Source organism: Lepidochelys kempii, chromosome 3 (genome assembly GCF_965140265.1).
Source record: "Lepidochelys kempii isolate rLepKem1 chromosome 3, rLepKem1.hap2, whole genome shotgun sequence".
Taxonomy (NCBI): Eukaryota; Metazoa; Chordata; order Testudines; family Cheloniidae; genus Lepidochelys; species Lepidochelys kempii.
In genome coordinates, this window is record NC_133258.1 from 16272641 (window position 1) to 16287182 (window position 14542).

The following is a 14542-nucleotide window of genomic DNA, read 5'->3' on the forward strand; positions in this document are numbered from 1 at the left end:
AATGGGGATGATAATGCAAACCTCCCTTAGCAGGGAGCTCTGAGATGTATGGATGAAAAGTGCTATACAAATGTGAAGTATTATTTACTAAATATGGCATGTAAGTAGGATCAATACTATGGTTTTTGCATCTAAAAGGACCTGCCTATGTGAAAGTGCTTGGATCAAGAGTTGTAAGAGTGGTTGAAGGGGCAGATAAGAGTCTATTGCCACATGAACAGAGGGGCTGGAGAGTAAAGACATTGCTCAAGTATATTACATTGCTGAGATCCTTATAAGTACTGTACCTACATACATAGAGAAAGTCAGGTAGTAACTTGCAGCAAGACACTGGAGGAGGGGGAGGGTTGAAAGCCAGGATTGAAAGCCAGGAGTGCAATTTTGAACTGGACCCTGAAATGAAAGGAGAGCTGGTAGACCATAGATGGGGATGGGGTGATGTGGTTGCGCTCTTCTGTATCTAAACAAAAGTTCCATTGTGATTCCTGGTGGCAATTCTAATCTCTTATGGATTCCATTATTTCACTTTTCAGACACTGCTAATCTGTACGTGAGTGGCATGGCATCAAATCACAGCACTTCGCCCCAAGATGACCATCTTCCTCATTACCTCCAGGATGAAGACCCCTTTGCATCAAAACTCTCTAGGGAAGCTGACATAGTAGCTGGATTTTATTTAACAATAATTGGTAAGGCTCTTTAATTATTTTGTTAATGGTGTTGTAAGTCACTACATGGTCTGTCAGGCACCCGCAAAGAAGGCTGCAGCCAGTCATGTTTGTGGTGCACCAGATAGAAGAAGAAAAGATGTAGTGGGATGGTGGGTGGGGGACTTAAGTAATAGGAACATGGGTATTGCCAGACTGGATCAGATCCATGACCCATCTGGTCCAGTATCCTATCTGTGACAGTGACCAGTACTAGATGTGTCAGAGGAAAACGCAAGAAATCCTTAAAGGACAATTATTCGGTAAACTGCTCATAGGAGTTGCTTCCTAGCCTCGGACAATTAGTGGCTGGCTTCTGCCCTTATAGCATAGGAGTTTATACCGCTTCCATTTTTAAAAAAGATCTATCTAATATAACTATATGGATAATGAGAATAGCCACAAACACCCAATCATATTTCAGTCTTGCTAAGCTCTTGGTCTCAGTGATCCTGCATGTCAATGCGTTCCATGTGTTGAGGAAATACATCACTACGTGCATGGGTTTTATATTTATTGTCTTTCATTGCATTTCCCCTTGTTCTATTTAATATTGCACGTAATACCAGGGGCTCCCAATTTACCTTCTTTATAATCATTCATTATTTCATATATCTCTATCCGACGCTCTCTTATTTGTCTCCTCCCAAAACAAGCTTGATATTTCAATCTCTTCTGCTATGAAAGTCTCTGCAAGATTTGAGTAATTGTTGTTGCCTTTCTTGGCACCTCTTCTACCTTTTGTTATTCAGTAGTATAATGTCACTCTATAAATCAGGGGCATATGCTCATATAGAGTGCTGTGTTCAGAATGTGTTTCCTGGTTTCAGTAACTGAACCCAGTATTCCATGTGAAAGGTACATCATTGATTGACACAGTGACGTTACACTATTCTCAGTACTCTTTTCCTGCTCTCTATGCAGCCTAGCATTTTGTCTGCTACCCCCTGCTTTTTTCTTTCCCGCTGCTGTGTAAACAGATGTCTTCAGTGAGTTGTCCAAAACAAACCAACCCTCAGGTCTTTTTCCTGAGTAAGTTATGTTGACTGAGATTCCAGGAACTATGTAGGACTCAGAGTAGTTGAAAGTATTCCTTTCAAAATACATTGTCTTGCCTTTAAATACAATAATTTTTAAATGTAGATTTCAATATATAAACTTTAAAAGAAACATCTCTCGCAGGCTCTAAGCAGCTTTGAGAAATAATAAAAAATACAATCAGAGGAAGACAAAGAAAAGCAGTAGTAAACTCTCTGCATAAAAGAAACCAGGCCGCATAACCAGAATTTCCCCACCTCAGGTCCCGCAAACCCTAATCCTTTACAAATAAAACTTGAGTGGAACCTTTGAAAGTGTGTGCCCACAAAGATGGCCTTTGCATGTCATACATGAATGGATGCACTCTTGCCAAAGTATAGAGGGCCAGAGAAGTGTGGGGGGCCCTTAAAAGTGGCCTCTGTGAAGAAGCAGAGCATTGTGTCTTTAGTATAAGTAGGGAATTACTGATACTAAAGTAGAGTGATCATCTAGTCATTGGGATATTAAGCAAGAAACGCTTCAAAAAATTACTGTTAACGCCCACGCTAACTCTGAAACCAATAGTACAAAAGGCTTGGTAATCTTGATTTAGTGAAAATGCTGCCAACACACTGTCTACTAGGCCTCTGAGCTTCTGATTATGTTTCACGTAAACAAACAGTGAAGTTAGATTAAAGGCATAAAATACTCTTGCTGGATGGTTGCAATGTAACACTTCTTTATTTCTAAGAATTCAGAATAACACAGAAGAACCCCAAACAGAGAAAGACAAAGCAGACTGCTCCCTAAAATAGAGAGGCACAACTCACCCACCCCGCCCTCAACTCTGATCCCAGCCATACTTCCCTGCAGAGCCCCCTGCCTGCAAGAAGGACCAGGAAAACCACTGAGAATTTAAAGTGATAGATCACAGTTCTAATAGTTTTCAGTACACCACCCTTCTGAATTCAGACTCCTTCTGCTCTGATACTATAGACCCCAGTGTTCATGAACTTGATTCCAAGCATGTGAGCTTTCAGTTATGCGGCTGAGGGGGATTAAAAAGTGTTGGGCTCTACAATCTTGTCCAAAAAAAGGAGGTGGTCGGTGAGGGCATTACAGAGAGATTGTGGGGCTCACAAAGATCATGAAAGGAGCCATGCTAGGTGGTCCTCATCTCCTTTTGTCTGGAGACAGTGGGAAGGGTTCCTCAACAAACCTTTTGTACAGTATAAAATGGTTTTGATTTGATTCAAGGTTTGAGTGAACCTGGTTTTGTTGTAGCTGATCTGGTTAGCTCATCATCATAGGAGACTGCAGTAGACTTTTGCTTGTATTAAAATACACAGCGTCTCATGTGTCCATGTTTATGTGGAAGATAATCATTTAATGACATTCCACCAAATTCACTCTAATAAATCATTCTGAGCAAATCTTTATTTCTCATGCCAGCCATTTCCCTGTACACCGTTTTGTGGTGTCTTTTCCCATGGTATAGCAGTACTTTCAAAACAAAAATAAGGACTATAGAGACATAAGCCTCCCTCCCCGCATAATTTGACCCCTAACCTAAATAGAGAGTGCATATCCCCAGCACATTGCAGAGTTCAGCTTTGCAGATGTGGAAGAGGGGAGGCTATTGTTGGTTCAGTTGAGAGGGGTCTGTGAGTAAGTGCATCTTCTGGCTGAAATCTCAGTCCCTCAGAAGGGTTGCTGGTGCAGTATTTGGCAGTGCCAGAGGAGGGTTGTGATAGTGCCTGAAGGTCGTGACCTTGTTCTAAAAACCTGCAAAGGGGATTTCTTTAAATTTGCCCATAGAACCTACAGCTGACCAGAACATTTCTGACCTACGTCTTCCCTTGAAAAAATGCTGTTTTGTTGTAATTGAAATATTTCACAGGAACGTGTGGATTCCTACAAAACTTTGCTTAGAAAAAAATTGAAATGAAGCACTTTGGGGATGTTGAAACATTCCATTTCAACATTACCAGCGTGGAACATTGTGATTTTTCATTTTAAAAAATCCTCTTTCATTTCAGAATTTATTTTATTTTATACTTTTTTATTGTTTTTTTTTTTTTAAATAAACAGTCAAAATCAAAACAAAGCATTTTGACTTTGGTGGGGGGGAGGGAATTTCAGCTGAAACTATTTCCCAAATTTGACCTGAATTTATGAATAGTTTTCATCAGCCCAAGATTGCATTTTCTGGAGAATATACTATTTGTCCCAAAAATTTTGCCCAGTTGTAAAAAGAATAGCTCTGAGGTTTAAACTATAGTATCTTAATGGCAATGTGTACTAACTCAGATGACAGTAATGATTATTTAAATGTCAACAATTGGGTAAAGCATATTAAATAGTGATTGGTAAACAGCAAGGCAACCTGTTATCCTCTCCATTGGTTTACAGTACAAACGGCCTCTGAAGCATTAAAGTAAATCCTCTGAAACATCTGGTACTGGCCATTATCAGAGACAGTATATTGCACTAGATGGATCAATGTTCTGATCTACTATGACAATCCCTGTATTTTTGTTAATAGCAATGCTGGTATATGGGGTCACGTGAATGGATAAATAAAAACCATATTGCCCACCTCACCATATTTGACATTAAATAATTATTATAATGATTTTGCTTGTAGATGAATGTGTTTTCTGATTAGATGATCTTTGCCCAATTATTAAAGTGTTAAATTAGGAATTTCACTTGTTCATAGTATAGACTACATCTTAATAGGCATATTCTAGAGGACTGACGTCCCCTCTCATTCACCTTTAGACTGCCTCTTTCTGCTTCACATTTACACAATGTCCTCGTAGCAATTGCAACCATTGCTTACATATAAAAGAAATATTAAGCCTGCTAAAATCTGTTCAAAACAATATAATGCTTTTAATACACTTTACCAGTTGCAAATAAGGAGAATCCATACATGCAACCAGCTAGCTCTCACACAGGTGGAGAGCCACTGCCTTATGTAATTGCATTATAAGTTGTACAATACTTCATAGTGGTTTTTAATATTTTATTTTTCTTGAAAAGTGTTCAGTAAACACATGCATTTTGTCACAATGAACAATTTGTATCTGCTGAATGTAGCCCTTTCCCTGTTTGAGAATTGTCACAGTTTGAAGTAAATAAAACTATTTGACATACAAACGCATTTTGGCCTCTGGGTTGTTTGTGTACTGCTAATAATGAGAAGTCACCTGAGTTTTGTTGTTTGGAATTATCTATTCGAGAACTGTGATTGGTCACCCAAGTCCCATAGTATTTTGAACAATTTTGAAATTTAAATACCTAAATTTATGCACCTAAATCCATAGCTAGGCCTCTAGTAAGTAGCCTGGCTTTCTGAGTTGCTGAGCACCCACCGTTTTCATTGACTTCAACTAGAATTGCATGTGCTCAGCACCTCTGAATACTAAGTCACATAGGTACCTAAATATCCCAAAGCTGGAATTTAGGGTATGACTGCTCTGCAATCAGGGGATGTGACTGTAGCTTATGTAGATATCCCAGAGCTAGCTTTAATCTACCTAGCTCGGGTACTGGAGCAGTAGCTGTGAGAGTAATTACCCAGGGTTCAGGGTGGACTTGTACAGTTCACGCTGAAGTTCATGCTGCTGCAGGATCAGTATCATTGCTGCAATACCTGAGCTAGCTAGATGAAAGCTAATTCGGGTATTGTCAACATGAGCTACAATCACACTCCAGGATTGCAGTGTAGATACATCCTTTGAGGGCTCTGACACTCTGACAATGTGAGGCAGCAGCTTGGAAAGGGTTAAGGCATCCCTGACTACCTAGGTGGAATTTATAAGGAAGAGGAAGCTGGGTCCAGTGGCCCTTCCAGGTGCTGAAGTAGATCCAATCCCTAGAGTCTCCGTTTGCTGCTACTTGTGTTTCTTATTGTCAGTGACAGAGCTGAGAAAAATTTGAATTTCCATCCTGTGGGAAATTCCAGCATATTGACATTTGTTTTTGTCTCAAATTTTGAATTTTTTCACAGAAATGAAAGTCTGAAAAATCTCAATACAGAAACGGGGAAATTATTTGTTTCGGTTTATTGAAATGGCTCAAAACACTTTGTTTCAAGTCAGTTCAATATTAAATTGCATTTTTGAAAGAGGCACATGGCCTATGTTCATATCATGTCTAGCACAATGGGGCTTTGATCCTGATAGAATTTCTAGATGCTACTGAAATACTGTCACTGAAAATAATGACTTAGCACTTATTAGTCAGCTGTATCTGAAATAAATTTATTGGAATTACTTTTGGATTTCCAGCCTGTTGAAAATTATTGGAAAATATCAGGAGATGACAAGTATTTTTGAGGGGTTTGCCAAAAGTTATCATTTTATAGCACCACAGATGATATACCTAATTTCACTAGAGCTACAATGTAAAAATAGGTTTCAGAGTAGCAGCCGTGTTAGTCTGTATTCACAAAAAGAAAAGGAGTACTTGTGGCACCTTAGAGACTAACCAATTTATTTGAGCATAAGCTTTCATGAGCTACAGCTCACTTCATTGGATGCATACTGTGGAAAGTATAGAAGATCTTTTTTTCATTCTTTGTGTGTATATAAAAAGATCTTCTACACTTTCCACAGTATGCATCCGATGAAGTGAGCTGTAGCTCACGAAAGCTTATGATCAAATAAATTGGTTAGTCTCTAAGGTGCCACAAGTACTCCTTTTCTTAATGTAAAAATTAGGCATAAAAAGGAGTAAGATTACATGTAAACAAAACTGAAGTAAAATCATTCACAAAACCGCAAGGAACACGTTAGTGGGAAAACAGGATTTTTGTATCTTCCTATAATTAAAAATAAATTCCTAGTAGGAAACTATGGCGACATAACATTTTAAGATAATCAGATTTCTTATTTAAAAAAACCCTGTGTGTGTGTGTGTCTCTATATAATTATAAAATTATTATTATTACAGAACTACAGGGCAATATTGATGGCTGGATGTCATGACTGGGAAAAAGGAAATGAAAGAAATTACTTTTGCCTTCGATTCTGAAAGTGGTTAGTTTCATGATCATTCATATCTATTATGATCTTGAGTTCCATAGTCTAGGGTCCAACTCCTGTCAAAGTTCTGTCTCATTCATCCAAGAACCTCCCCAGCATGGGTGCTGGAACTAAGGATGCTGGGTGTTCCCGCCTCCCTGGCTTGCAGGGGTTTCCATCATTTGCAGGGTTTACAGTTTGGTTCAATGGCTCTCAGCACCCCCACTATAAAAATTGTTCCAGCACCTCTGTTCCCTGGTTGGATGATGGTTTCTTTGTTCTTGTTGAACGTAGCTATCATGGGTTCTCTGAGAGGAAATGAGCAATTCATTGGTGGCATTGGAGACTACTTGTGTTTTGCTAGCTTTTCAATCATATTATTTAGAAAATGCGGGCTAGATACATGATAATATTTTGCAAGGTCTCTAGCGTCAGTCAATGGTCTCTTCGGTTTTGGTGGAACTACTGTATGTTTAGGAAGTGTGGCAGATTCCTCTCATAAAGGAGATGTTGATAGTCTTTATTAGTAGGATCTCTGTTATATTCTACTCTTCTACCATGCAGGAGAGGCGGGAATCAGAATCAAGATGGTGATCCTGATTCCTGTTGGTGTCTCCATGGCTTCTGTTTGTTTGAATGGGCTAAAATCTTGGCAGAAGGGCAATGTGATTCTGGTTCTCTGACTCGCTTGTTATCTGCGGTGGCCCATGAAGCCATCCTAGATGTGAGTGATCCTGTCGGTGAAACAAGATTATAATTCCTTGCAGCAGTAGGTGCTGTATTCTGGGACTGAATGGAGGCACTTTGGGTTTGCAAAGCTATTTATGGTCTGATAGACTTTGCTATTTCTATGGTGGAGGACTGTTAAGCTCTTTGTGCCTCTTTCATAAAAATGACACAAGTTTGTAAAATTTGTTTGTGGTTTTCTGACACCAATACTCAAGGTTTCTTCTTTCATGATCTTCTTTCACAAGATGTCCAGTTAGGACAATCTAGATGGGTAGTCCAGCTCTCTGAAAGACCAGATGGCAAGGAAAGGCTTCCCCTTTAAGGGATCACATATCCCACAGTGTCAATATCAGTGAACTTAGAGTCAGTGATGAGCTACCAAAATCTTAACAACTGGTTCCCTCCTCACCCCATGAGGGGGTCGTGGCCTACCCCACCCTGGGAACCCTACCCCATCTGCCCCCCTCCCCGTCCCCTGACTGCCCCCGGAACCGGGCAGGAGGGTCTCATGGGCCACCATAGTGGGTGCCCACCCAACCCCTAAGAGCCAGAGGGCCCGCGAATCAGCTGTTTGCACAGGAAGCCTGGGAGGGCTGAGAAGCAGGCGGCAGCTTCACGCTCAGGCCCAGGGAGGTGGAGGCGAGCTGGGGCAGGGAGCGGTTCCCCTGCGCGCCCCCCCCCCCCAGGGTTACCTGCTGCGGCATCGGTGGCCCTCCTCGCGCCCCCCCCACCGCAGCTCACCTCCACTTTGCCTCCGTCTCCACCTCCTTGGGACTGAGCGTGAAGCCGCCGCCTGCTTCTCAGCCCTCCCAGGCTTCCCGCGTGAACAGCTGATTCGCGGGAAGCCGGGGGGGGGGGGGGGGGAGAAGCAGAGCGGGGCGGCGCGTTCAGGGGAGGAGGCGGAGCGGACCGGGCGTGGGACGGGGCCAGGAGCTGCCAGTGGGTGCTCTGCACCCACCAAATTTTTCCCATGGGTGCTCCAGCCCCTGAGCACCCATGGAGTCATCGCCTAAGGCACCACGTTTGGCCAGCTGTTAAATTTAGAAGCCCTTTTAGAACCGGTTGGGGGCGTTCAGAACCAGTTTGAACCCCGGTTGGGGGTTGGAGGGACAACCAGTTCTAAAAGGGCTTCTAAATTTAACAACTGGCTCCAGTGAACCAGTGCGAACCCGCTCGAGCTCACCACTGGTTAGGGTGATGGTAGAGTGGCAGCTCCAAGACAAGGCTCTGTGAGTCCCCAGCTGGTGAGTAGAGAGAGATTATTGGATTAATAATGGATAAAAATCCTTTCACCTGTAAAGGGTTAAGAAGCTAAGGTAACCTTGGTGGCACTAATGAGAGGACAAGATACTTTCAAATCTGGAGTGGGGGGGAAAGGCTTTTGTCTGTCTGTCTGTGTGATACCTTTGCCGGGAACAGATCAAGTATGCAAGCTCTCCAACTCCTGTAAAGTTAGTAAGTAATCTAGCTAGAAAATGAGTTAGGTTTTCTTTGTTTTTTGGCTTGTAAATTTGTTGAGCTGGAGGAAATGTGTATTTCTGTTTTTTTGTCTTTTCGTAACTTAAGGTTTTGCCTAGAGGGATTCTCTATGTTTTGAATCTGACTACCTGTAAGATTATCTTCCATTCTGATCTTACAGAGTTGTTCTCTTTTCTTTTTTTGTTCTTCTAATAAAGTTCTGTTTTTTAAGAATCTGACTGGGTTTTTTGGGTCTTAAAAATCCAACGCTGGTTTGTGCTCATCTTGTTTATTCTCAAGCCTCCCCAAGAAAGGGGGTGTAAGGGCTTGGGGGGATATTTTGGGGAAATAGGAACTCCAAGTGGTCCTTTTCCCTGATTCTTTGTTAAAGCACTTGGTGGTGGCAGCGTTTTACCTAATCCAAGGAAAAGACTTTGTGCCTTGGGGAAGTTTTAACCTAAGCTGGTAAAAATAAGCTTAGGGGGTCTTTCATGCAGGTCCCCACATCTGTACCCTAGAGTTCAGAGTGGGGAAGGAACCTTGACACAAACAAAATGTAAAACACACAGTGAAGTAAGAACTGATGTGTTTTAAGTTCTGTTTGTTGGTGTTTTAACTCTAGAGTAAACCATAGTGAGCTAAAACACATTTCAATGCTTCAATCGTTGTATACACTAAGTGTTCTAATCCTGTGTCTTTTCCCATTGTGAGCAACTCCTCTGGTGCTGGAATCGATGAGAAATGAGTATTTTTTGTACTGTTGGACATTTCTGTTAAGGTTACAGCTGGGTGAAAATTTTCAGTTGGAACTTTTTTTCAGTGAAAAATGCAAATTCAGGACAGCCGAAACATTTTGCAAATCCATGTCTGTCGCAGGGCAGGGCTTCTCCTGAGCTTCCAACACTAGCTGCCTTGCCCTGTCTCCTTTAAGAAGGTTTATTCTCTTAAAACAGGCAAGTAAACCAATAGAAAACAGTCTTCGAACTCACCTTTTTTCTTTCAGGCTTCAGATAGGGTTGCCAACTTTCTAATAATGGAAGTCTGAGCATCCTTGCCCTGCCCCTTCTCCAAGGCCCCGCCCCCACTCACTTCATTCCCCTCCATACGTTGCTCACTTTCCCACACCCTCACTCACTCGTTCATTTTCACCAGGCTGTGGCAGGGGGTTGGGGTGAGGGATCCATCTGGGGGTGTGGGCTCCGGGGTGGGGCCGGGGATGAGGGATTTGGAGTACAGGAAGGGGCTCAGGGCTGGGGAAGTGTGTTGGGGTGCAGAAGGGTGTGAGGGGTGAAGGCTCCGGGCAGCACTTACCTCAGGTGACTCCCAGGAAGCATGTCCCTCTGGTTTAGAATCATAGAATCATAGAATATCAGGGTTGGAAGGGACCCCAGAAGGTCATCTAGTCCAACCCCCTGCTCAAAGCAGGACCAATTCCCAGTTAAATCATCCCAGCCAGGGCTTTGTCAAGCCTGACCTTAAAAACCTCTAAGGAAGGAGATTCTACCACCTCCCTAGGTAACGCATTCCAGTGTTTCACCACCCTCTTAGTGAAAAAGTTTTTCCTAATATCCAATCTAAACCTTCTCCACTGCAACTTGAGACCATTACTCCTCGTTCTGTCATCTGCTACCATTGAGAACAGTCTAGAGCCATCCTCTTTGGAACCCCCTTTCAGGTAGTTGAAAGCAGCTATCAAATCCCCCCTCATTCTTCTCTTCTGCAGGCTAAACAATCCCAGCTCCCTCAGCCTCTCCTCATAACTCATGTGTTCCAGTCCCCTAATCATTTTTGTTGCCCTTTGCTGGACTCTCTCCAATTTATCCACATCCTTCTTGAAGTGTGGGGCCCAAAACTGGACACAGTACTCCAGATGAGGCCTCACCAATGTCGAATAGAGGGGAACGATCACGTCCCTTGATCTGCTTGCTATGCCCCTACTTATACAATAAGTATAAGGCTTCTATGTGGAGAGGCAGCCAGGGCATACTGCTTCTGCCCACAGGAGATGCGCCTGCAGCTCCCATTGGCTGCAGTTCCTGGCCAACAGGAGCTGTGGAGCCAGTGCTCAGGGTGGGGGTAGCGCGCAGAGCCTCAAGGCCACCCTTCCAGCTAGGAGCCAGAGGGACATGCCAGACACTTTCTGGGAGCTGCACAGAGCTGGGTAGGGAGCCTGCCAGTCCCATGCCAACCCGACTTTTAATGGTCCGGTCAGCAGTTCTGATTGAGCTGCCAGGGTCCCTTTTCAACTGGGTGTTCCAGTCAAAAAACCCTCGCTTCAGTGCCACCCCTCCCAGGATTCTCTGGGGCTTCTGCTCCGGACAGTTCCCAGATCTAGTCAGCTATGTTCCCTTCCTGGAGCAGTAGCCCCAGGGTTGCTTCTCTGAGTATCTATCCCCTTGCTCCAGGGAACCACCACAAGTGTTAGCTCCACTCTGGTGTGATGTCCTTTCCACAGGCACAGCCTGTCCCCATCACTCCCTTCCACCTCCCACTTCCTGCCCTCTGATGGCCCTTTATAGACCAAGATGTATCCCAGACCCCTTGTCTGGAGTAGGCTCACCAGTTACCCCGTGACAGTGTCAAATTGGGTGAATTTTGTGTCAAAAACAAACAAACCAAGTGTTCCAAAACAAAAAGTTGAAATATTTAATTGACGATTTTGAAACGGAAACATTTTGACTTTTCATTTTGAAATTTACTTCAATTTTATTTTTAATAAAAAGGTTTATTTGTTTGTGTATGTGTGATATACATATAATTTTTGGGGTTCACCAAAATTTTTGCTTAGGGTCAACCCAAAATGAATATTTTTTCAGTATGGCCAGAGAACCCCCCAAAATCAGTTATTCACATATCTCTAGCTAGGGTCTTTTCCATTCCTCTCTTTCTTTTCTAGGTGATTGTGATGGATTTGGAGCTGCCCTGTGATAATTTATGAGTACTATATGTTGGTCTGTATAAGGGATCAGGGCGTAGGCAGTCTGGCCTAGCGATCACAGCTGGTTTGGGGTCCACACATCGGGGCAGTAGTCAGTGAGGGGTTGGAGGAATCGCTAGAAGAGTCAGGGTCATCGTCAGCCTGGGGTCAGGGACAGTACCAGGCTGGAATCAGATTCAGGCCAGAATTGGAGATCAGAGGTAGATCTGGGGTCCCAGCAAGCCTGAAAACCATATGATTGCCCAGACGACTTCCTGGGCCACCCTCCAGGGTGAAATAGGGCACTTGGCCAGTCAACACTCTGCAGGGTCCTTTGGGCAGTACTTCCTGTGGTGCCTACTCTCCACAGTGCTACCTGGCTACAGCACTGCATTACCTCCTGGTCGCACTGTGGTTTCATCAGCTAGTCCATGCTCTGCAAACCTAGGGTCCAGTCTACGGGTCCTTACAGCCTGGTTATTGGGATGTTATTTAGCGTATGACTATATTGGTTAAAGTTAATAGGAATTTTTTCTGGATGCAGGCAGCAAGGAGAAGAATAGCTGAAGATAGCCTTCTATCAGCAAACACTTGAGTTGTTAAGGGATGGCAGAACTATTAGCTTTGATGACTCTCTCTCAGTCTCTGCCTTCAACTGGTTTAATGAGGAATGACCAAGGCCTGCCAAACGCAGGAGAGCAAAGGATTTGGGCAGACGGGTGTTAAAGAAGGGCAGCCATTCAGGGACAAAGAGGGTGGTGAGGTGGGACCAGACTCAGACCCAGATACAGGAGCTTGCTGGTGTTGTCTGCAGAAGTTAGGCTAGGGGCTCGTCTACATGGCAGGATAATGAGTTGTATGTGATGGGGGATCTGGTTTCTAAAGTGTACTAATCTGTTGTGCATTACTTGGTCCATGCAGACCCTGTAGTTGTGCACTAAAATTTCCCTAGTGTGCTTTAACATAGAAAAATAGCATGATGTTACAGTATTCCTACAGGGTCTACTTGGACCAGTCAGTGCACTTTAGAAATCACACCCCCGTAGAGCGCACTACCTCACTGTATAGACAAACTTAATTATGGGATGGCTTTAGGTAAGAGAGACACGCATGTAGACTGTTGTTTTAAAATCCTTTTTCTCTTATGCTTTGATCCTAGTGCTAAATAAACAATACTTTTGTTTAAAAAGGCTGATTGGTCACCATATACCACTGGTCACTGGCTCCTGAAGGGAAGAATCGCAGGGGCCAGAATTCAGTCGGACCTGCAGGGTAAGAACAGTTAAGACACATTGTACTGTGGCCCAGGTCGTAGTCTGAGAGTGGAGGAATCGTGTGATTCTACCTTGAGGCAGGTAAGAGCACAGGGCCCAACCATGTGGACATGTACACAGAGAAACCAGAAAGGGGACAAAGATGGCTGCAGCTAGCCCTGTCACTGGAACAACTGTATTCTAAATTGCTACATTTTTTTTATGCTTTAATGTTCGCTACATTCTTTCAATAATTTTAAGCATTTGGTTGTGGTCACTTTAATTTTGACCACAATCTTTACGTTTTACCTTCCTTCAGCTGCTCAACTCAATATCAAAATGAATTAACATGATTTTTAATGTTCCTGGTATTGCTTACTAGTATTGGCTTCATGTACTACAGTTAGGTTCACAGCCCAGATCCTATTGATTTAAATGGTACTGTCAAGGTTCCTCCCCCACTCTGAACTCTAGGGTACAGATGTGGGGACCTGCATGAAAAACCTCCTAAGCTTATCTTTACCAGCTTAGGTCAAAACTTCCCCAAGGTACAAAATATTCCACCCGTTGTCCTTGGACTGGCCGCGACCACCACCAAACTAATACTGGTTACTGGGGAAGAGCTGTTTGGACGCGTCCTTCCCCCCAAAATACTTCCCAAAACCTTGCACCCCACTTCCTGGACAAGGTTTGGTAAAAAGCCTCACCAATTTGCCTAGGTGACTACAGACCCAGACCCTTGGATCTTAAGAACAATGAAAAAGCATTCAGTTTTCTTACAAGAAGACTTTTAATAAAAATAGAAGTAAATAGAAATAAAGAAATCCCCCCTGTAAAATCAGGATGGTAGATATCTTGCAGGGTAATTAGATTAAAAAACATAGAGAACCCCTCTAGGCAAAACCTTAAGTTACAAAAAAGATACACAGACAGAAATAGTTATTCTATTCAGCACAATTCTTTTCTCAGCCATTTAAAGAAATCATAATCTAACACATACCTAGCTAGATTACTTACTAAAAGTTCTAAGACTCCATTCCTGATCTATCCCCGGTAAAGACCAGCATATAGACAGACCCACAGTCCCTTTGTTTCTCTCCCTCCTCCCAGCTTTTGAAAGTATCTTGTCTCCTCATTGGTCATTTTGGTCAGGTGCCAGCGAGGTTACCTTTAGCTTCTTAACCCTTTACAGGTGAGAGGAGCTTTCCCCTGGCCAGGAGGGATTTCAAAGGGGTTTACCCTTCCCTTTATATTTATGACAGGGACCATGATCAAGCTCCTTGTTATGTTTTTTTTTTTAATGAATGTCTGAAATGCATCTTTATGTTAAAAAAAAATGGAAAAAGGAAACCCAAAGCTGAAGCAGTGAGCACATGTTTTGGAACTAAATCCTCTGTGGAAATAGAAAATGATCTGTAAAAGTGGAGC

The 14542-nt window shown here is 43.0% G+C and overlaps 1 protein-coding gene across 1 annotated transcript in view; it reads left to right on the forward strand.

Annotated features, from left to right (window-relative positions):
- The first annotated feature begins 523 nt into the window (after positions 1-523).
- OPN5 (opsin 5) overlaps positions 524-14542 on the forward strand; it is a 28982-nt gene continuing 14963 nt past the window's right edge. The window contains exon 1 of the mRNA XM_073335090.1: positions 524-689. Within this exon, the coding sequence (XP_073191191.1) occupies positions 560-689 (130 nt within the window). The 5' untranslated portion in view covers positions 524-559. The remainder of the gene's footprint in view (positions 690-14542) is intronic.